The sequence below is a fragment of the Cervus canadensis genome, chromosome 23 (genome assembly GCF_019320065.1).
Source record: "Cervus canadensis isolate Bull #8, Minnesota chromosome 23, ASM1932006v1, whole genome shotgun sequence".
NCBI classification, from domain to species: Eukaryota; Metazoa; Chordata; class Mammalia; order Artiodactyla; family Cervidae; genus Cervus; species Cervus canadensis.
This window is the reverse complement of record NC_057408.1, coordinates 48,111,722-48,135,966: the sequence shown is the minus strand read 5'-3', so window position 1 is coordinate 48,135,966 and position 24,245 is coordinate 48,111,722. Positions and strand designations below refer to the sequence as shown.

At 46.5% G+C, this 24,245-nt stretch overlaps 1 protein-coding gene across 2 annotated transcripts in view; it reads left to right on the top strand.

Moving 5' to 3' along the window:
* The window catches only part of CABLES1 (Cdk5 and Abl enzyme substrate 1), a 99,826-nt gene that overhangs the window by 31,584 nt on the left and 43,997 nt on the right, over positions 1-24,245 (top strand). For both annotated transcript variants that reach the window (XM_043444068.1, XM_043444067.1), the window contains exons 2-3: positions 14,096-14,167; positions 21,201-21,293. In XM_043444068.1, the coding sequence (XP_043300003.1) occupies positions 14,096-14,167; positions 21,201-21,293 (165 nt within the window). The remainder of the gene's footprint in view (positions 1-14,095; positions 14,168-21,200; positions 21,294-24,245) is intronic.

Here is a 24,245-nt window from a genome sequence, read left to right as displayed (position 1 = left end):
GTGTGTGCATGCACGTGCTCAGTCCTGTCGGACTCTTGTGACCCCATGGTCTGTAGCTCACCAGGTTCCTCTGTCCATGGAATTTCCCAGGCAAGAATACTGAAGTGGGTTGCCGTTTGCTACTCCAGGGGATCTTCCCAACTCAGGGATTGAGCCTGCATCTCTTGCATCTCCTACATTGGCAGGCGGGTTCTTCACCACTGTGCCCCCTGGGAAGCCCTCAATGCAAATGTTTAATAAAAATAGATTATTTTCCATAATAACCACAGAGTATCACACCAAAACGCTGGCATGAAGAGCTGCTCAGACCTCTGGGTTGGACTTTTGCCAGAGCATCCAATAAGCAGTTGGATCCACAGGACACTTAAGTGAATGTCCATGAGGTTTTCGACACAGCTCTCTGACTGCACATTCACTTTGGAAACCTTTCCTGAACAGCCTGGTAATTAGAGCTGCAGTTGCTAATTAGGTAGACAGTGAGACCGATGTGCTAATAATGTATTTTCAAAGGGTTCCAAATAAGCTGTTAAAAAATTAAACTACTTCCCCAGACACTGAGAGAAGCACCTCAGAGAGTGTTTTGTCTTTCTTCTTCTTGGAAGTTGCCCCCAGGCTCTGTCCTTTCTAGAAAACAGGATGAGCCAACTCATTGGAAAAGACCCTGTGCTGGGAAAGATTAAGGCAAAAGAAGAAGGGGGCGACAGAGGAGGAGATGATTGGATGGCATCACTGGCTCGATGGACGTGAATTTGAGCAAACTCTAAGAGACAGTGAAGGACCAGGGAGCCTAGAGGATTACAGTCCACAGTGTCACAAAGAGTCGAAGACAACTTAGTGACTGAACAACAAACAACAATTCATGGGTTTTAGTATATTCACAGAGTTGTGCAACCACGCTCTAATTTAGAGCATTTTCGTCACCCTAAAAAGAAGCCCTGTGGCCATCAGCAGTCATTTCCCATTCCTTCTGCTTCCCACACCCAGCCCTAGACAACCTCTAATCCGCTTTCTGCCTCTATGGAGTTTGTTTAATTGGAATCATACACTATGTGGTCTTTTACAGCGGTCTCCTTTCACTTTGCATCGTGTTTTCAAGGTCTGTTCGTTTTGTAGCCTCTATCAGTACTTCATTCTTTTCTATGGCTGACGAATATTACATTTTATTCATCCATTCATCAGTCAGATGGAATTTAGGTTGTTTTCACATCTTGGCTGTTATAAATAATGCTGCTGAGAACATTCACATACAACTTTTTGTGGGAATACAACTTTCATGTCTCTTGGATTATGTCTAGGAATGGAATTGCCACTTATATGGGGTAATTGTGTGTTTAACATTTTGAGGTATAATGTTATACATGTATAATGTATACATATATATAAAGTGTTTTTAAAAAACTCCTGAAAAATACAAAATCAGTAGCTTTCTATAGCAAATCCTATATCATGCTGGTGACCGCCTGTACATTAATTTTGCATTAAGTATGCTGCCAGAGTAGGTCGATTTTGTGCAACTAAGTTTAGCTGGCCACATCTATTTAATTGAAGTGAGTCTTGAGATGTTTGAAAATGGTTACCAGAGGTACCTACTTATGTGTATCAACTGGGATTATCTCCATACTGTACAACCAAGATTAAAAAGACATAAACTAGACGCTGACATTGACCTCAGGTTAGAAACATCCTCCGCAAATATCAGATTTGCTTGTGCATCAAAATAGCTTCACTGCTCTAATAGTGATAGAGTTATACATTTGAATGTAAAAAAATTACTTGTAAAACTTATCATTACTCTAATCTGTTTTATATCCTGGGACTTGATTTAACATTTAGTTTGAAGAAAAAAAAATCTGCTGCTCAGAAGAAGTTTGACCACTGATGATCTCTGCGGTCCCAGCTTTCATTTGGACCTCATTCATGATACGGTTTGGGCCTCTGCTGGTTTTTTGAGAGGACTCAGAAGAGTCCCCCTGAGCAGTGTTCATCTGACTCCTTGGAGCAGTTAAGATCTATGCTTGCTTCTTGTGAGCCTGATGTAGCTGCAGACAACTGTTACGACAAGGCTTTGTGCTAGTCATTAAGGAGGTTTCAAAGAAGGGAAGACAGGATCTTCCCTCGTGGTCCAGTGGTCCTTCCAATGCTGGGAACACAGGTTCAATCCCTACTTGGGGAACTAAGATTCCACATGCTACAGAACAACTAAGCCCACAGGCTGCAAGTAGGCAAAGCCTGCACGCAGCAATGAACAACCCATATGCCACAGCAAAGACCCAGTGCAGCCAGAAAAATAAAAAATAGAGAAGGGAAGACATAATTATCTTTTCCAGGTATTTGTAGTCAGGTTGGAGATACGGGGACTTCCCTGATAGCTCAGCAGGTAAAGAATTCCCCTGCAATGCAGGAGACACAGGAAACACAGGTTCAATCCCTGTGTTTGGAAGATCCCCTGGAGAAGGAAGTGGCAACCCATTGCAGTATTCTTGCCTGGAAAATTCCATGGACAGAGGAGTCTGAAGGGCTATAGTCCATGGGGTCGCAAAGAATCAAACACGACTGAGCAACTAAGCTTGCATGCATCATGGAGATACAGGGCGTAATAAGAATAAAATCAGTCATTCCACAAGTATCTAGATATCAATATTTCCTTGTAGTATGGCTGTAAGAATTCAGAAATGTTGTAAGAGCTCAGAAAATGTCAGAGACACCTTGGCAGAGCAGGTGACACGGCGCTGTGCCTTAGGAGGATGGTAGGATTCAGATAAAGAGCAGGTGAAACAGATTCTGAGTTTTCTTTTGAATTAAGGTGTGGTCACCATGGCGCATTCCTTACCCCATAAGCCCCTTATGAGCCCAGCAATTCCATTGTGCCCAGTCCCCATCAGCTTTCAATAAAGAGACTAAACCTCAGCGGCCAAGGAGAAACAAGGGATTTTTTAAAAGGCTTCCAGAGACAAATGAGATCATTTGAGTCCCTCAGTGGGCAAGAGGAGGCTGATGCTTGAAGCTGGAAAGACAAGGGCACATCTGTCTTCGTTTCTGTACGCTGTGACTGAGTGCAGGCCGTGGTTAATCGGGAAAACCAGAAAATAAAGATTGATGAAACCCCATCCATCCCAAATTTGCTATAAATAATTGCCTGCTGTTTCCGAGCTGTCAGAATCCATTTCTACTGAAGGCCCTTCGGAGCAGAGAAAGGTCAAGCTGGAAACCAAAGGAGAAACTCAGGGGAACGATTATGCTAGAAGGCGGCCTCGAAAGGTTCTGTGAAATACCAGCATGGAAGTCACCCGCCCCGCCTGTCTCTGCTGGTTCTAATTAAATCAGCTTCCACTGACATCTCAGCTCTTCAAACGGAGAGTCAGGGAGCAGACTTCACCTCCTGGGGTGGGGCTTAACTTCCTCCTGTCTGCCTCCAGTCTTTGTGCTGCAGACCCCATAGCGCTGGGCATAGAGGGCCCCCATTCTGTCTTAATGGCTTAGAAGGCCTTCTTATTTATTTGTTGTTTTGGCTGCATAGCATGCAGGATCCTAGTTCCCTAACCAGGGATAGAACCTCTGCCTCCTGTGTTGTAAGTTCAGAGTCTTAACCGCTGGACCGTGAGGGAAGTCCCAGAAGGTTTTTAGCATGTAAAGGCTTCCTTGCAAAGCAACAGTTAAGTCGTCCTAAAGACTGGGAAAGAAAGGTGAGGTCGCTGATGCTGGGGCTATTGTCAGGGTGAGCTGTTTATGAGAAGACCCCATGCTGAGTACTACCAAAAAGAGGATCCAGGATGACACGCTTCCTGAAGAGGCTGGAGGGGAGTGAAGGCCAAGGGCCCATCCAACAGCACTTGGGTGCCTGCAGGCCTTCAGAAGGCTCAGAACAGGTTACAATCAGCCTCGGTCTAAGGGAGCATCTCCAACCTACTGCCTCCACCTCACTCCCCCACACCTGTCCTGCAGGTGTTCCTGCCCCTCCTTTGTTGCTCTGCTCTAGAAGGAAACACCATATAAATGTTTGACGATCGAAGGCAAAAGGAGAAGAGGGCAACAAAGCATGAGATGGTTGGATGGCTTCACCGACTCAATGGACATGAGTTTGAGCAAGCTCCAGGAGATAGTGAAGGACAGGGAAGCCTGGCGTGCTGCAGTCCATGGAGTCACAGAGTCAGACATGACTTAGCAACTTGAACAACAACAACCGTGTAAATGCACACACAAGTGCACGCATGCTTCTGGATGCACATGTCTGTTTCATCGCACTGCAGTGCAGCTCCCAGCCCACCCACCTGCATGTTCACTTGACTTTTGGGGTCTCACCAGCTCCTCCCGGAACCACCATCTGACTGGGGCCTGTCTGGCTCCTGACTTCTGTTAGACTTCTTCCCTGACGTTGCCTCAGGGAATGCCTCTATGTCTTGTAAAACCTGGTGTTCTGTCCTGTCCAGCTCCCGTGAGGCATGTGTGTCCATCCTTCCTGAGTTTACCCTTGAATCTCCTGTGCTAGACCAGCTGCTCCTTCTCCAGGAGGTCCTCTCCCAGTGAAATCCTGGCTTTTGTCTGAGCTCACTAGTGCCCTCCCCTGCCTCCCACACGCTCCGCGCCTGGCTCAGGGCACCCTTTTCACAGAAATACCTGGATTTGATTCTTTAGATTCTGGTTCCTACCCAGAACAAACGTGAGTTGGCCCCAGACTCCTTGAACTGATTCTTTTCAATCGACAGGCCTCTTTCCTTTCTCGTATGAAGCTGATTTTTTAAATTTTGAGTGGTCTTTTTATGGCTCATGTCTCCTTTCCATTCTCACCCTGTCTTGGCTTGGGCCCCCCTGTTCACCCTCCATGGGTATCTGGCATGTTCTTTTGAAGGGCACTGTTGTTTATCTCATCAGTCACACAAAGCCCAAAACCTTTCTGGGTCCTGAAAAAACAAAAACACCTGCTCTTGGTTCCTGTTCTGTACATTTGGCCAACTTGCTCCCTCCAGCTGCAGGGCCAGGCCCTTCCCTCCAGGACAGGGTGGAAGGGGAATTAGAATGTGGCCCTGTCAGCTCCTGACCCTGGCCACGCCCCCCACCCCAATTCCCTGGGACCCCAGGAATGCCCCCAGGAGACCTGCTTTCAGGATGGCCCCTTGTGCTGTGTTTGCTCTGACCTCTGGTCAGAGGTCTTAGTCCCTTTTTAAGAGGAGTTTGAACTTGTTCCCAGAGAGAATCATTGTGGATCTTCAAATTAGGGAATGACATGATGGAAAGGGGATTTTGTAAGATCAGCAGGGCCCAGTGGGTAGGGTGAACTGGGAATCTGAGGTGTAAATACCTGGCCAGTTATTAAACCCTGCCCACAAGTCTGTCTGTGCATAGCCCTCCATGCCAAGATGACCTCACACCTTGGTTTTCCAGGTTTTGGTGAGTCTGATGAGAACCTTGAAACAAAAGTAGACTCGGACAAGCCGAGTGCCTCCGTATTCCCTGTAAACACTTGGAGTTGCTTTGTTGACAGGAGTATAAAAATGTGGCAACAAGAACTAAATACATTTACAGGTGACTTAAATGTATCCTGAGAGTGTGTGTACGCTCAGTTGCTCAGTCACATCTGACTCTTTGCAACCCCATGGACTGTAGCCCACCAGGCTCCTCTGTCCATGGGATTCTCCAGGCAAGAATACTGGAGTGGGTTGCCATTTTCTTCTCCAGGGGATCTTCCTGACCCAGGAACTGAACCTGTGTCTGCTGCAGCACCTTTTTTGGCAGGCGGATTCTTTACCACTGAGCCACCTGGGAAGTCCATTTTGCTAGTAGCCCCACAGTATTATTAGGTCATTTGTTTTCTTCCCCCTTTGTGTTAATCTCTTTCACAACTAGGATTATTTCACTTGTTTCTTGTCTGTCTTCCTGATCGTAAATGTAAGCTCCATGAGGGAGGGGACAGTATTTATACACTGCTGTCTCTCAGCATCCAGCTTGCTGCTTGCTATTTGATATTCCATTAATAAATAAATGTTTGCAAAAATAGGAAATAAATGGCTGAATTTTTTAAACATAGAAACAGATCTTAATTGAACAAGCTGATTGGCATCTCAGCATATTGATTTCAATGTGATTCTTTGCCCAGCTCATCAACTAGAGGCTCTTAAAATGTACTCAGATTCAAAATCAGTTTCCTAGCCTTTTTTTTTTTGGGGGGGGGGTCTGTTTCTGGATCCACACAGCTCTTCTTTTATTAAAGATGATCTATTTTCTTCCTTTGCAAGGAAACCTCCCATGATCCTCTGGGGGTGTGAACTGTGTCCATCAGTATTCTGAGGGTGGATCTGGCTATACATGCATTATGCTGCCACAGGGGAGAGGGTTTTTTTCCCTGCTCAAGCAAACCAGCCATGCGCTCTTTGCCTAATACCCCTGCAGGGCCTAAGTGGTCCAGGCCAGGGGTTCTGCAGTCACCCCAGCCTAGTGGCCTGGCCCAGCCAGACTGTGATGTCAGAGTCCCCAGCTCTCCTCTGGAGTTTCTTCCACAGTTTGACAAGCAGACGTTGCCACATGAGCAAGCTAGGGCCTCAGTTTCATCAGCACCTTTGCTGCGAGACAGATCGCTTTAGATCCGTGGAAAGCAGAACTGAGCATGCGTCTAATGAACACGGGCACGTCTTCAGGCTGAAGCCAGGGCCGTTTTGCTCTAAGGCTCTCTAGCTTCTGTTGAGAGGTGGCAGCTGACTTCTCTGCCTTCATCTGTGAACACATATGTACTGGTGCAAAACAGTTTGCTGCTTCAAGGAGCACAATCTGACAACTTCTGCTACAGGAGCATCTGGGATCTTGGCTTTAAAATTTGCCAAATCACGACCAAAGTCATCCCAATTTAGATGCTGAGTCTGGAGCGCGAGCTCCTGGTGCTATGACCCCGACAATCAGAAGCCGTGTGAGGGAAATGAAGGAAAGAGCAGTGGAACATTAGCACTTGGCCTTGAGAGCCTGGTATTTGAAAGCCAGCATTTTCACAAAAGCTGTATCAATGAAAGTATGATTCTTGGATTCATAGGGGTTCTTCTCTTTATGGCTTGATGAAGTAATAAGCCCTCTCTGGTAGGTGAGATATGTTGACCAAGGGATGGGATCTTATGACATTTTGCAAAGGGATTCTCTACCTGCTAAAAAGTCCATCTCTGGGACTTCTCTGAGGTCCAGTGGTTAAGAATCCGCCTTCTAATGCAGAGGACTTGGATTCGATCGTTGATCAGGGAACTAAGAGCCCACATGCCTTACAACTGATCTCACATGCTACAACTACTGAGCCTGTGTGCCACAGCTAGAGAGAAGCCCATGCACCAAAGCTAGGGAAGCCCATGTGCTGCAGCTAAGATCCGATGCAGCCAGATAAATAAAAAGTATATGTCTGAAAGGGCTTCCCAGGTGGCTTAGTGGTAAAGAACCCACCTGCCAATGCAGGTAGATGTAAGAGACGTGGGTTCGATCCATGGGTTAGGAAGATCCCCTGGAGGAGAGCATGGCAACCCACTCCAGTATTCTTGCCTGGAGAATCCCATGGACAGAGGAGACTGTGTATACACATATATATATATATACTGTGTATACATATGTATACTGTGTATACGTATATATATATATATTTACGTTTATAAGTATATGTGAAACTAGGAACAAGTCTGAAAGGACACACACCAGACTCTTAGAGGGTGCTCTCTGGCCCCTGGAGTTTGCAGGTCATTTCCTCAGTTTCTACTTCATCTCCTGATTCGAATTTTTTTTAACAATGAAACGTATTACTCTTACAGTCAAAAAGCAGGAGGGAAATGAATGTTTAATTAATTCAGAAGAATTCCATATTAAACAGATCAGGCCTTCTACCTGCACACTGCTGGGCTGTGCTAGGGGCACTGAACCTTCTCCCCACCTCCTGCAGGGGGAGAGTCTTCTGCCATCTACTGCCTCTTGCTGTAGTGAGGCTATGGGATGCTTTCTGAGGATGATTTCTGGGCTCTAGTGATCAGACTGGGATCTGGTGGATTGAACAGAGAAGACCCAGTAATAACTGTGTATAGAGAAGCCTTGAGTGGAAGGCCAGGAAAACGCTGTCTGGGAAGATTCCCCAAACACCCACCTGCTGAGTCCACACTCCACGAGTTTATTCAGCTGGCCTTGATCGAGTCCCTGCTGTTGGCTAAGTACACTCCACCCCTGAGCCTGCACAGGTGAGGGGAGCGAGTGCTTCCCTGAGCAGCTCACTGGAGGGAGGGGCCATTTTGTTTTTTATTTTAATAATTAAGTTTATTTATTTTTAACTGAAGGATCAATGCTTTACATTATTGTGTTGCTTTCTGCCATGCATCAACATGAATCAGCCATAGGTATACACATGTCCCCTCCCTCCCACCTCCCACCTCCTCCCACCCCCTCTACGTTGTCACAAAGTTCCCTGACATATAGCAAATTCCTGTTGGCTATCTATTTTACATACGGTAATGTGTATGTTTCCATGTTATTCTCTCGGTACTTGTTTTGGTTTTTTAATTTTTCTTTTTTGGTCACACTGTAACATATGCAGGATCACGATTCCCCGACCAGCGATCAAACCCGGGCCCCCCTGCAGTGGGACCGTGGAGTCCTAACCACTGGACCACTGGGGAAGTCCCTTGGAGTGGTCACTTTTTTTCCAACGGGAAGGAGGTGGTCAGTGTGAGAAGATCACAAGTAACAAAGCAAATAAATTACAAGTGTGTGGGTGTCTGGTGACTAGGGGGAAAAGTTCTTTCTGTGGTTGGAGGTTTTGTTTGGGGTTTTTTGATCATGATAACTGTCTAGATGGATTTGAAGTAATTATGACCTCAGCTGGCACATCCCCTGTGTAGCTGAGCGATCCGTGGGGCCCTCATACTCCTCATAGTTGTGCTGTCCAGCGGCCTGTCTTATAGCCGGGAAGGGGGTTCCTTACATGGGGAGAACCAGAGCCACACAAGATAGCGATGTGTTGGCCCAGGTGGTCAGGGTCCCTTCTTTCTCTCAAAGCTGGAGTTTTTCTCCTAGAGATTGTGAGTGTTCCCTGGGTGCAGCCAGGGTGGAGAGCTTTGATCCAACCTGACTTACTTATTAGACCAGGGGTCACCTTCCTTATCCCCTGTTGGTCCTAAATCAATGGCCGTTGCTGTCCCGGGTGGAGCCCACTCCCTGACACTGGATTTGGGGCCGAGCCGCTGCCCTGGGTCACCCCATGAGGGAATTACTCTGGGCCAGCGGGACCCAGGATGACCCTGCCCTGGCCTCACTGGTCAGCAGGGACATCAGTGAGTCCAGCGTCCGCTTTGATGAAGCGCCATTGCCAGGACTCCCACTGTGACCAGCCCTGGGTCCTAGGTGACTTGCACCCCTGTCAACCATTAGCCCTAACGAGAAGTGAATTATTCTGTCCACATAGGTATGTCTAGATAGACAAATGCATCATGGATTGGCATTTCCTTGCCCCAGCAGAGTCCAGCCTTCAAAGGATAATATTCTAAAGTGAGCCTGGGGGCTTTAGGGAGGCTGACTCATCTATGAGTGTTGAATGTGAACCACATCGGCCTCAAAAGTGTTGGTGGTCAGTGTGGAGGGACCCAGATAATAGTTGTCAGACAACACAGGGGACCCTGAATTCTGAGCACTCAGCCATCCATGTAGTGATGTCAACGCAGAATGCTTGAGCTGTTATTGAATGTCTGCTTGGTTAATAAGGGGGCATGCTGTTTTGGTCCAAGGTTAAGTATTCCTCATCAGTCATTAAAATATGCAAAGACCTCTGCTTGTTAACTGTGCCCAATGGTTAGGAGTCTGCACAGTCATGGACTTGGTTTATGAGGCAGACTGCAGTGTGAAAAGTGCCTGGTGAAGGCTGGCCACCTGTTCTTAGCCTTCCCTCCTATTTGGGGCTGAGGATAGAAGGCAAGGGAAGAGGTTCTTACACAGCCTGGAAGGATGTAGCCGGGTGGTAGGGGGCAGAGATGAGCAACCACCACAGCCCTTTGTGGCAGGAAGGGAAGGGATCACGTCTTTGTTTTCCTGGTGCCGTATGACAGTTTCTTTTCTTTTTTTTTAACTTTTTATTTTATATTGGAGTATAGCTGATTAACACTGTGATATCCCGGTGGACAGCATATCCACCGGTCATACATATACACGTATGTATGGGTCTCAACCATACATATACACGTATCCGCTCTCTCCCAAACCCCGCTCCCATCCAGGCTGCCACGTAACACTGAGCCGAGTTCCCTGTGCTATTTTGCGGATCCTTGTTGGTTATCCATTTTAAATATAGCAGTGTGTACATGCATATGATGGTTTCTTTATAAGGATCTGTGGTAGTTCCTTCCAAGCTCTATATATGCATCTCAAAGAGTATATAGCTTGGTTCTCTTCATGAAGACGGGAGGCACGTTTGCTGAATTTAAAGGAACAGTTGGGCATTTGAGTTTTGGATTTTTTTCCCGTTAAGGAATCCAGACCTTAAGAGTACCTCTGTGTGTGTGTAAGAGAGAAAGGGAGAATTTGTAGCTGTTCAACTCATGAAGAGAATATCTGATTTAATAGCTTTTAGAAAACAAATCCTTATAAATACGTAGAAAGATGTATCCTAATTTGATTATTTTTCAAAGAGCGTGCTGGGTGTGGCTTTTAGATTAGGAAATTGTCAGATGTGTGCTTGTGGGAATGGACCTAGTTTTCTAGGGTGAAACCCAGGTCTGAATGCTGGACGGGAGCCTCTGAGCCCCAGGGTGCCCCGGGGGGCTTCATGTGTCCCCTGTGGGTTCACTTGTCTTTTGCAACTGGAGGACTGGCCTCACCATTTTTGAGGTGGGAGGAGGGGCAGCCCCAGATGCCAGAGGGGCTTGAGGGATTGTTAATGGAATTCCCTGCTGGGGGTCCCACGGATTCCCCCTTGAATATGAGCTCCTTGAGGACAGGAGTCAAGCTGGGGTCAGCTTTGTGATCCCAACCGGCCAGGCTCGCTGTTGGTGTGGTCAGGAGGGTGGACAGAATGCACTTGCCTGGCCTTTGCTGCAACCTCGGTTGTATCTTTGCTGCCCAGGGTTGACCACAGGGCTTCCTGGTTGACCTCTGTCAGGGTGATTGAAGGAAGGGAAAGCTTGAAGCTGTAGTCATGGCAGTCACCCCGGTTGCAGGTTGAGCCAAACATCAAATATCTGTTTACCTGTCACCTGATGATGCTATTCTAGAAAGGAAGGCTTGGAGTTTGATGGAATTTGTTGGGATTTTGAGGATCCGAAACCCATACACTTATTTCTGCCTGTGAATAGGTTGTCTAATGACAATCTAGAGGTGCATACCTAAAATAATATTTCACTTTTGATTTAAAAACTCAGAACATTATCCAGAAGTAGACAGAGTAAATTACCATTTTAATCACAACCATGGAGGAGATGTTGGTATTAAGTGAGAAGCAGCACACAGAAGGGTGGGGACACTAATTTTATAGGTACATGTGACACCAAGTTAGTTCTGCTTAGAAGGAGGGGTAGGAGTGGAGGGAGCACGTGTCACCGGTTGACTCAGGCATAGGGTGTTTGGAGTGACCTCACCACTGGCTGGGGTTGGAGGAGCTGCCAGAGCTAAGAGAGCCAAGCTGACCCCAGTCAACTGAGTGGGGAGGGAGATGGGTCAGGGTGCAGCCCCAGTGGCAGGAACTGGAGTGATAATGAAAACCCAGGAGCTCCTGGTCACGAACTGTCCTGAACCAAGGACTTTATGTCTCTCTCTTTCTTGGTTTTTCTCATCTCCCCATTTCATAGATGAGGAGACTGAGACTCAAGGATTAAGGAGTTTTCTAAGGTCCCAAAGCTTCCAGACTCCAGGATTGAAATCTGAGTCTGTCTGCCCCAGCACACATGCTCCTTGTAGCATCACACCATCCCTTGGGTGGGGAGCAGGGTGACACCTATCTCTTGAGAGCTCTGGTGGATAGGAGTGGGACTAACAAAGCCCCCATCCCAGCCTGTGAGTACATTCCAGCCAGGCCTGGCACCCGGAGGAGCAGCATCTCAGTGGATGAAGTGGACCCTTCCTTCAACCACAGGGGCACAGGGGTGCTGGTGAGCCGAGTCCCCAGACCCATGGGGCTGCAAAGAGAGGTTCTGCTTGCTCAAGAATTGGCTTCCTTTCAAATCCCCACCTATAAAATCAGTTCCCCAGCCCCTCAGTTAAGACCAGCGTCTCCCCAAGGCCATTGCCTCCAGTCTGGCTGACTGTTGGAAATCTGGCAACATTAGAGAAATGGAAATTCAGTGTAAGTTAACTGCGGAGTAAAACTGCATATCTTACAAAAGGTCATCATGTCATGAAGACACTGAAGGTGATGTGGGAGTGCTGCTGGTTCTCACATGTGGACGGACAAGGGTCACTGAAGAGAAAAGCAGGGAGAACGTGCTGAATGTTTTAGAAAGGCCTTGATGTCAAAATATGAAGATGGGACTTGCCTGGTGGTCCAGTGGCTAAGACTCCACACTCCCAATGCAGGGGGCCTGGGTTCGATCCCTGGTCAGGGAACTAGATCCTGAATGCCGCCTCAAAGATCAGAGATCCCATATGCTGCAACTAAGACCCGACATAGCCAAATAAATAAGTAAATGTTTTTTTAAAAGATGAAGACAGGCTCTGAGAAAATCGATGAAGCCCTCAAACGGTTTGCAAAAATGACCTTTCTGATTGTCTTATTAAAAATAAAACGTGAAACAAAAAGGTAGCCACATGGTTGGTCAGGAACAATACACACAGAACAAAGCAAAAAGCATTTCATTTTTTTCTTTATGAGAAATTAGACCTTGGTTATAATTACATGTTCTTAACCTAAATGTTGTCAAGTGATACAAAATAGACTTATCCTTCTAATTTTAGTCCTTTCCAAGGTAAAGACTGAATCAGATTTTTTTCTGATCTCCACCACCCCCCATCATCAGCCAAATCACCTATTGTACTATGAAGTGATGTCTTTGTTCAAATGGATTTACTGTGAAATTGCCAACCATCACCCAACCTGGTCCCTGTGTCAGATATTCTGAGTTATCTAGGACCCATTCTTATTTCCATTGGTCAAAAGTAGATCAAGGAGGTTTGGACATGTGGTTTTCAGTTCTTTAGCATCTAGAAAGCATTTGTATTTTGCCTAGTTACATCCTGATACATTTTCTTAATGGTCACTGAGAAATTCGCCCAGGGGAATGATGTCGTCTGTGTTTCTAGTTGCTTTTGAAATCATGGCCGTCCAGAGACCATAAGTTTTGTTTGTTTTTGTTTTTCATCTTTTGGCTGTGCCGCAAGGCATGTGGGACCTTAGCTTCCCAAACAGGGATGGAACCTGAGTCCCCTGCATTGGCAGCATGGAGTCTTACCTACTCGACCACCAGGGAAGTCCCTGAGACCATAAGTTTTATTTATTGCCTCCTAATGATTTTGATATTTTATTTAGTATGGTTTTAAAATTTAATATTTATCAGCTAAAGCTGGTTCAGATCACTGATATTTCAATATTTAATAGTATTTTAATAGTAAAAACATATCTAATGCTTTAGAAAATGTGCACGCAGTACCAATGGGCTTCCCAGGTGGCTCAGTGGTAAAGAATCAATGCAGGAGATGTGAGTTCGATCCCTGAGTCAGGAAGATCCTCTGGAGGAGGAAATGGCAACCCACTCCAGTATTCTTGCCTGGAGAATCCCATGGACAGAAAAGCCTGGCGGGCTACAGTCCATGGGGTCTCAAAAGAGTGGGACACGACTTAGCGACTGAACACACACACACACACACACACACACACAGAGTACCAAACTTATATGCAATAAGAGGCACCTTGTCTGGTTTTGTTATTTGGCAGCATAAAACGTCTCCATCACGTCTTGTTTCTTCCCAGGGAGAACGTCAGGATTCAGCAAGGCAAGATGGGCTTGGCATTCAGAGTATAGTCTGGGAATATGACAGCCTCTTAAAGACACCTTTTGTCTGATTTTTTTTTTTAACAGACTTTATTTTTTAGAACAGTTTTAGCTTTACGGAAATTCCTGATTCATTTCATGACGCAATTTTAACACCTAAATTTTTTTCCCTCTCTCTGCAGACGTCGCCTCATCTCCCAGCGATCGTCCTTGGAGACCCTGGAAGACATTGAGGAGAATGCCCCTCTACGGAGGTCAGTTTTGTGGTTGCATTTATGTGGACGTGGATGGCCTGCAATACAAGGAGGAGGCCAAAGTTTGCTCTTCTTTTCCAGTTCTTGATTTACAGAATTAAATTCTAAAAATGACAATCCGATCCCCAGACTCAGTTGGAAACCCCAACCCTTTGGAATATTAGACGGAGAACACTGTGAAATCCCAACCATGTACCAGAATAGCCCAGTCTGCATGTGAATTCGGGTGCTGTGACCCTTTCTTTTTGAAAATTGTTGCTTGATGGAGAAGAATGCACCCCTGCTCTGGCTTTCCCAGAGGGGACACAGGCATTGCAGTCTCAGACTTGGTTAACAGGGGGGCTACGCTCCTCCACGGTCAGGTGCTGAAGACATCTGTGAGTGCTCCCTCAGGGCTGAAAGCCTTCCGTTTCTCCCTCCAGATTAGAAAAGTGCTTTCAAGGCATCTTTTTTTTTGGCGGGGGTAGGGGGCGGGGGTGACAGCAGTTGCGGAGCTGCGCCTGGCTTCTGACTGGCAGCTCTCCTTCCTCTCATCTGTGCTGGGTCCCCCTGGCCCTCCCGGAGCGCAGGGGACCACACCACGTCCCCCTCAGTCCCCACTGCAGCCCCAACTGGGCTGGCCGGTGGAGGCGCGGCTGAGGGAAGACGGGGTCAGCACAGGGGGCCGGGGTGGGGGGCGAGTTGGATGGGATGCTGCGGATTTACGGGGATGCTGGCAGGCTGTGAGGGGGCGTGTGCTCTCACGCCCTCACACAGCTCCTCCGGGAACCCACATTTTCACCCGTCCTGCTTTGACCTCTAGCCAGGACTCGGAAGTCCCCGGCTCCTCCCTTTGAGCCTGGAGGGTGCTGAGATGGAGGGAGGGTCTCCCCCTGGAGCTGGCCCCTTCCCTGCACAGAGCCTCATTCCCAGGCCACAGGTCATGTCCACGGACCACCTGCATAAAGCATGGAGCATAGACAGGCCTGGGACCTGCTCCAAAGCATCCGTGACTGTGAGTCTCATCACCGACATCATTCTAAAGAGAAAGTCAGGGCCAGACAGTCTGATTTCCACTTTTGAGGGCTTTTTGAAAACATCCGAGGGACTTCCCTCATGGTTCTTTGGCTAAGATTCCATGCTCCCGATGCAGGGGGGCCCAGGTTTGATTACACAACCAAGACCTGGCACTGCCAAACAAATAGTAAATAAAATAAATATTGAAAAAAAGAAAATGTTCATAACTTCTGGGACCACGTTAGGCTGATGGCGTGTGGCTGTGATCCACATGGCCCAGGGGCAAGTGTTCTTCTGTCCATCTCTATTAAGTGGCCCAAGTCAATCAGCGAATGCGGGGGAGAAACGTCCTCAGGTGGCACTGAGTGGCTTCGGCATATGAGCACAATTGATGCCAATCAACGAACAGAACTGCAAAGGCCCTGGAGTTTGGAGAGGCTGCAGGGAGCACGGTCATTCAAGCAATGTGGTAGCTGTGACCAAGGCAACCAGGTTAAAAAAAAAAATTCTCAGGCTCTAAATGTCACCTCCTCTGGGATTCCTCTGGTAAAGAGGGGGCAGAGGAGGAGCCGGACGCTGTTCCTGGTCAGGAACCCTCTCTCAGCATCGCCCAGGCTGGTCCTCTGTCCTCTGGCTCTCAGGCCTATGATGGCACAAACGCTCAGAGTAAAAATGGAATGGCTGATTTGCCTTAACTGTAAATTCATCCAGCCTCTACTTACAGAGTGTTGTACTTAATTTCCCACAAATCTTGTGTAAATAAAAAGTTTAAAAAATAAGTCAAAATCAAGGGAGTTGGGCAGTTTAAGAAGTCTAGATTTTCCCTAGTGGACTTTCTTTAATTAAAAAATTTCTGATGTTTACCATTGAAACAGATAGAGAAATCAAACTCATGGTTATTGAAGGTGGTTGTCTTGTTGTTGGACATGCCAAGTCATGTCCAGCTCTTTTGACTTTAGCTGCCAGGCTCCTCTGTCCATGGGATTTCCCAGGCAAGAATGCTGGAGTGGGTTGCCATTTCCAGCTCCAGGGGATCTTCCTGACCCAAGGATTGAACCCATTGGCAGGCAGATTCTTTACTACCGAGCCAGCAAGGAAGCCCCAAAGTGGGTAGGGTAGGGATAAATTAGGAATTTGGGATTAGCAGATACAAACAACTATGTACAAAGTCAACAAGATCCTATTGTAGAGCACAGGGAACTGTAGTCAGTATTCCGTAATAAGCCATAATGGAAAAGAATAAATACACACACACAGATATATATGTGAATCACTTTGCCATATACCAGAAACTAACACAAAGTTGTAAATCAACTACACTTTGATAAAAAAATTCTGATATGTACTTAGAAACTTGTTCCTAAGAAATAAAAATCGCAAAAGGGGCAACAGTTTGGGAGTCAGGGGATTTGAATTTTTGGCCCCATTCTTATACTAACTGCCTGCATGGCTTTGGAAATTCATTTACTTATGCGGAGGCCTCCGTTTTCCCACCTGTAAAATGGAAGGAACAAACTGACTGATCTCTGAGGTCCTTACCAGCCTTTCCATTCTGTGAAATGAAAGTACCAGTAATGACGCCAAAGTGTTTTTGGGAACTGCGGGGGCGGAAGGCTATTAGCCCAACTTGCTTTTAAAGTCAGCACTCAGAACAAACTGCTCCAAGGCATCTATTAAAAATCTTTTGCATAATTAGGTGTATCCTGTAATCAGTGCTAACAAGAAAGAGCTAATCTTTCATTAAATTAGTTTTTAATTTAATTCCATCCTAATTTAATTTTGTGTCACTTAAAATGTATGGTTTTAAATGGGTATTTACACATTAATGCAGGTGGTTTTGAAATTAGTTTCTTCCGTGCTTAACCTGAGTGCTCAGTCTTCCGGTTTCCTTGGCAATTGTTGCCAACGCCACAGTTCTCTTAAAGTGTTTCTTAGGTCGGGGGTGGTGATAGCTGAATGCTTTAAAAACACACACACACAAGACATCAAACAGCTTGCTGATCCAAGGGCTAGATCAGTAGCATTGTTGTTGTTGTGTAGTCACTCAAGTGTCCAGCTCTTTTGTGATCCCATGGACTGCAGTGAGCCAGGCTCCTTCGACGTGTCCACGGAATTTCCCGGGCAAGAATACTGGAGCAGGTTGCCATTTTCTTCTCCAGAGGGATTTTCCTGACCCAGGGATCTAATCCGCATTGGCAGGCAGATTCTTTACCGCTGAGCCACCAGGGAAGCCCTTTGCAGTTAGAATTGTATGCTAATATAGAAATAAAGCACCTCTTCAGTTATCTTTTGGGGCCTTTCCCAGGTGGAGCTAATGGTAAAGAACCCACCTGCCAATACAAAAACGCAGTTTCGATCCCTGGGTTGGGAAGCTCCCCTGGAGTAGGAAATGGCACCCTCCTCCAATATTCTTGCCTGGAGAATCCCATGGACAGAGGAGCCTGGCGAGCTACAGTCCATAGGGTCACAAAGAGTCGGACACGACTGAAGCGACTTGGCAAGCAGTTATCTTTTTAAAAGTTCTGCTTTTCTCTTGCACATCACAAGTTAGTTTCTCGTATCCACCTTGAACTCCAAGACTTGAGCCTTAACCGTGAGAGCCTTTAGATGGGGGTTTTCCACATTGTCTGGTGGTTACTTGGTCTCCCAGAAATAAGAACCTAGGCTGTCTGTTAGGTGTCCAGTAAAACCTTTGTTCGGCTACCGCAGGTGTGGCAGCCATCACCCCCGGCCCTGGTCTCCAGCCTGTCTGGGTTGAGAGGTGCCGTCTGCTGTACCATTCAGTAATTACCAGTGCCGACACACACCTGTGCCCTTTTGCCAACTTCTGGCTCCAGCTGAAGGCTGAAAGAGGGTAATAGCACCTCTTTCAGCAGGCATGGAGACTGGGAGCAGCTCGGAGTCATAGGAGGGCGTCGTCACAGTCCAGCTCTCAGCCCACTGCCCTCATCTAGACCTGGGGGCCTGGAAACTCTGCATTTGGTTGGGGGCAGTGGCGGGGGGGCACAAGGTAAGCATGTAAGGATGCTCCTGAACTCCTGTCCAGAAACCAGTGGAAGCACGCATTTATGCCTTCAAGGATCCTCCTCTCTCCAGTGACTACATATTTCTAGAACTTTCTGCCATGTGTTAGAGAGACAGTGGTGGACCTTAAGTGGCCTGCAGACTCTAACAGTCATTCTAGGGGTAGAACTGAGACCCTTCAAGGTGTTGGGTCTGCTTCTGAGTGCAGCCTCAAGAAGGCAGAGTGAGGCTGTAGCTCCTTGGACCCCAGGAAGGCTGGATCTGGGTTTGGAAGCTCAGAGTGGGGAGGGGGACGTGAGTGTCTTTCCTGATTCAAACCCTTCCTGAGGTCCACAGGAAGCATCTATAGAATGCCCTCAGGCAGGGCACTGCTGTCTTTACAAGAATCTATTTAAAACCAAGAAATCAGGACCCTTAACCAAGGCCGCAGGTTTTCTTTTTTCTTTTTTTTTTTTTTTAATACTTTTTTGGCCACATCACACAGCAGGTGGGATCTTAGTTCCCCAAGCAGGGATCAGATCCCCCACACCTCATGCATTGGAAGCTCAGAGCCTTAATCACTGGACCACCAGGGCAGTCCCAGGGCTGCAGTTTAAGAATATAGGAGGCAAATAGTAACAAAATATGCACCCTTTGTAGGTAAAAGTTTTAATAATAATCACAACACTTGAAATGTGTATATGAATATTTACATGTGTGTACATATGGGCCTTCCCTGGTAGCTCAGACAGTAAAGAATCCACCTACAATGCAGGAGACCTGGGTTCAATCCCTGGGTCAAGAAGATCCCCTGGAGCAGGGAATGGTTACCCACTTGAGTAGTCTTGACTAGAGAATTCTGTGGACAGAGGAGCCTGACAGGCTATAGTCCACGGGGTCCCACAGAGTGGGTTTCCCTGATTGCTGAGACTATGAGGAGTTCACCTTCAATTGCAAAGACCCGGGTTCAAGCCCTGGGTTGGGAAGATCCTCTAGAGAAGGGAATGGCTACCCACTCCAGTATTTTGCCTGGAGATTTCCATAGACAGAAGAGCCTGGTGGGCTACAGTTCATGGGGATTCCAAAGAGTCAGACACAACTGAACGACTAACATACACACACATATGTTTGGACATGAACTTGTGTATTCGAACATGTCACTTGACAGTGTATGAAGCTCTGACAGAAATCTTCACATGTAATTCTCACAAGAGCTCCAGGGAATATTACTACTGATAGGTCACTAGGATTGGTAGTGAGTTGGAGTGGATGCTGGCAGGGCCACTCGAGGTGTGGCCATGAGCTGTGGACACTTCACTCCGGTGACGTGGACATGACTGGCAGGGGTCTTCCTGCCTCTAGACCCAATGCCCAGGAAACCCCCTTTCCTAATGAAAGTCACCAGATACCTGCTACCATGTCATTGCTTTGACCACTCATTCACTTCACTGTATTTTTTTCAAGATAAATTCTATTTTAAGGTGCTGTTTTCTATGAGGAAAAAATAAATAATCTTCAGTGCTCCCTAAGAAGGGGCTTCTAGGAAGACTGGCCCTTACTGGAGGGCGGATAAGGGGGTTTCAGGGGAATGTACACCCCGAGGTCTAGACCAGGGCCGTCCCCTAATTTCCCTTCAGGCCCCTACCTGCGTGCGTGCCATGTCGCTTCTGTCGTGTCCAACTCTTTGCGACCCCCTGGGCTGTAGCCTGCCAGGATCCTCTGTCCCTGGAATTCTCCAGGCAAGAATACTGGAGTGGGTAGCCATTCCCTTCTCCAGGGGATCTTCCCAACCCAGGGATCGAACCCACGTCTCTTAATGTCTCCTGTATTGACAGGAGGGTTCTTTACCATTAGTGCCACTTGAGAAGCCCCTTCAGGCCCCTGGGGGAGAGTAGAGATCAGAGCTGAGGGGCAGGTGTGTGACTCTGAACATTCCTTAATCCTCTGCCCCACAAAGGGCCCTCACACCCCACTGCCCTCAGCTTTACCTCCTCCTTGGGTCACCTTGCTGCTCTCTTACCTGAAGCCTCCAGGTTCAGAATTGACTGAACTCAGGTTACAGCCCAGCTCAGACATTCACTGTGGCTTTGAGAACCTGGGCACCACTTCTTGGGACCCACATCTGACGTGATCCCAGAAACCAGCCTTCGGGGTCCATGGTCAGAAAGGTTTAAGTAAACAAAAAATTTTGGCAGCAAAAATCCAACTAGAGAGGACGTTGCTCCCTTTCTCAAGACAAGTCCAAACTTCAGATTCTCATTTGTTGGGATTTTGCTTTTTATCCTAGCTGTTGTTGCAGTTATGTGTCTTAGAGTTTTGCCAGGTAACTTTGAAAAAATATACACAAATAAAACCTTTCTGTTCTCTTATTCCTGCAGTGCACGCACATGTCATATATTCTAGGGAAAATTAATTAGAATCCAAGTCAATTTGTTCAACAAATATTTATTTAAAATTTATCTAAAAAAACAAAAACAAACAGCCACTAGCCAGGTCTCTGATTCTCATTCAAAGTAAAGCTGTGACTTCCAAGCATAGCCAAGTTGAGTGTTGAGGCAATAGTCCAGGTGATTCAAGCCAGAGTCCTGCTATAGAAGAAAAATGATTCAGGGTTGTTTTTAAACTGAATTTGCCAGTGTTTTTTCCTGCCTCTGAATTTGTTGAATTTGCAGTTTTCCGTTCCCGATACCCGTGTTGATACGGGAAGATTCTTTTTTAAGATGACAGGAATGAATAATATCTTTGGAATCCATGTAGGTTATGTTATTGCAATTGAGGACAATAGTTTTCATTAGCTGGCTCTTCAGAGCCATATAAATTCTTATCAGTATTATCAAGGAAGTTGTCTGTCTGTTGGGTGGTTTTTTTTTGTTTGTTTGTTTTTTTAAGCTTCCTCGCTTCCAGCCACAAGGTCCTCGTTATCCTTGGGGTGACTCAAACCATTTGTCTGGTCTTTCCTTCCTATCTTTGTGTGGAAATGTCTCAGCTATCCGAGACCAACTGACTGTGTTTTTGAAATGGCTCTATTTTTCAGATGTCGGACTCTCTCAGGTTCGCCCAGACCAAAGAACTTTAAGAAGATTCATTTTATCAAGAATATGCGGCAGCATGATACCAGGAATGGCAGGTACCGTACTAACAGAAGCTTTGGGAGGGGGCTGGTCCCTTAGGGAAGAAAAGGCGGGATGTTTTGCATGGCCAAACCTCACGGAGTGAAGCCCACTGTAAAAATGAACATGATGTCATGTAACCTTCCCAAACAGACGATTCTTTCCACCCCTCTCCCACCAGAATCATGCAAAGAAGTCTGTAGAAAATGCTGGTCTCTAATGGTAACCCAAGGCTTGGTTTTTTTAGACTAAAACTGAATTTTCAATAGTACTGAAATATATTTTTATTAGGAAACTTTGAACAGAAAAACAGTTGAGTTTTTTTTGTAAGGATTTGTCGGCATTTCTTTTTCTGCTTTGTTGGGTTTTGTTTTCTACTTTCACCAAGGCTCTGTGCTCTGGTCAGTAAACATCCTGCTAGATCTTGGGCCTAAAGTCGGGTTTGGCTCTCTGTCTCTGATGATGTTCATTAAGAGAGGAGGATCCTGATTTTGCCAGCAGATTCGTCCCGGGCGCCAGTTCAGACTCCTGGGCCAGCTGACGTCTGGGAGCATGTGTTTCTCCAGCAAAGAGTTGCTTTTTGGGAAAGCGCTATTAAATGAAAATTATGGTTAATATGTATATGTTGTTGTTCAGTCGCTCGGTCGTGTCCGACTCTTTGCGACCCCATGGACTGTAGCACTCTGGGTTTCCCTGTCCTTTAACATTTCCCGGAGGTTCCTCAAACTCACGTCCATTGAGTTAGTGATGCCATCCAACTGTCTTATCCTCTGTCATCCCCTTCTACTCCTGCCTTCAATCTTTCCTAGCATCAGGCCCTTTTCTAATGAGTCAGCTCTTTGCATCAGGTGGCCAGAGTATTGGAACTTCAGTTTCAGCATCAGTCCTTCCAATGAATATTCAGGGTTGGTTTCCTTTAGGATTGACCGGTTTGATCTCCTTGCAATCGAAAGAATTTGCAATATGATCTTGGTATTAAAACTGTCCTGGTGACAAGTGGACATGAATCCTTGTTGCCAGCATTGATTATGATTGAATGGTGAAGCTCATTAATGGTAGCCTCACGGTAGTGCTGGGAATAGGGCTCTAAGACCCCTTGGGATCCCTGCAGCTCTGTTCCCTGGGGGTGGCTCCTCCTCTCTGATCTGTGACCTAGATCGAAGCTAGAGACACGTCCCAGAGTGGAGTTCCTGCCACAAGACCATTTCATTTAATCTCCTGATATTCAGAAGCTCATATGGGCCCCACTAATTTTTTCTAATCTATAACAAATGAAAATTGCTAAAAGCTTAGACTCATGGCATGATTAAGGCCCAGCATCACTATAATTTAGTGTAAAATACACTGTACAACCTGAATAACTAACACTAACAATTACAGTTTGTAAAGACTTCTTTTCTTGAAGTTTTTAAACCTCTCTTGAATAGAGAACATAATTTTATAGCTATTCAACAATTTCAGAATGGCACGATTGAATTCTCCCGTCAAATAATTTTTAAGTAGTCAGTATGTATTCCTATTTTAAGTACAAAGCTTTTAGTTAAAATGAACCCAACTGTCATCTGTGAAATAGAATACACTCTGGGTTTCTTTCTCTCACCCTGACTGTCACCGTCACAATTACTGTGCCTTATGCATTTAACCACCGTGTTTTTCTTTTCTATTGTGTCTTTTACTTACTGAATCCGAACCTTACTTTTACCGTTTTTAGTATAAATTACTCATCATTAATTTATGTTGGTGTTTTTGTTCATAATCTCTTGAACCATAAACAAACATATAAAACCATGAGTTCCTAAATAAAATCAATGACAAAGCCAAAAAGTGGGCCAAATTGATAGTATTCCCCACTTTTCAATGCTGTTGAGGATACAGAGTCAGATAATCACCTGGCATGGTTTGCAGTGAGTGTTGTATTAGTTGCTCAGTTGTGTCTGACTCTTTGCAACCCCATGGACTGTAGCCCACCAGGCTCCTCTGTCATGGAATTCTCCAAGCAAGAATATTGGAGTGGGTAGCCATTCCCTTCTCCAAGGGGTCTTCCCAACCCAAGGATCGAACCTGGGTCTGCGGCACTGCAGGCAGATTCTTTACTGTCTGAGCCACCAGGGAAGCAGTGAAGGGATGTAGTTAAAAGATTTGGACTAATGGGATCACCAGTGTCTAGTGTATTCGGAAGATGCCTTTCCTGGCACACTTTCGACCCAGGAACAACAGAAATAGCCCAGAAAGCATGCAGTTGCTGGTAGTCTCACTGGGGAATTTTCAGACAGAACCAGGAAGGACTTTTAGCTCATCTGAAGATCTAAGAACTGGAATTTCGGGCAGAAAATCGAGCCCTCAGCACTGGCTATAGGCTGTGATGACAGCCAGTCCTACCTGTCCAGGTGAGAACTGCTTTTTATGTGCCAGCGAAGATAAAAGGGCTGGAGATAGATCCTTTAGCAGGGATGGACCATTCTTAGATAGATGAAAGGAAGAACTCAGGAGGACACCAGGAAGAGCCTAGAATTTCAGAGGTGACAGAAGGAAATTGTGGTCAAGAGCTGATGAGTGGGAGGAGAAGACCCAGCCTTTTGAGAAGGGCGAAGAGAGGTCCCCACCACAGCCGGGCAGCAGGCAGAGCACGTCCTGCTGAAGGCGGCCGGGGGCAGGGCTGAGCTCAGGGCAGCGGTGCTGGGTACCAGGGGGCCTGGGTGTGCTCTAAGGAGAGAGGGACTGGAAGATGGCTGGGGTGGGGGGGGGGTCTCTGATCCCCCACCTCAGGCGTGCAGGGCACACACACAACACCACACGTACTGCTTCTTGCAGCCCAGTGTTGAAGCCCCTCGACTCAAGTTCCTGCCATGTTGGGAGGAAGGAGGCTTTGCTGAGAAGCCTGGAGATGGTCATTAAAGAACTCAAAGGGAGACTTGCCCGAGGGTCCAGTGATTAAGACTCCATGCTTCCAATGCAAAAGACGAGGGTTC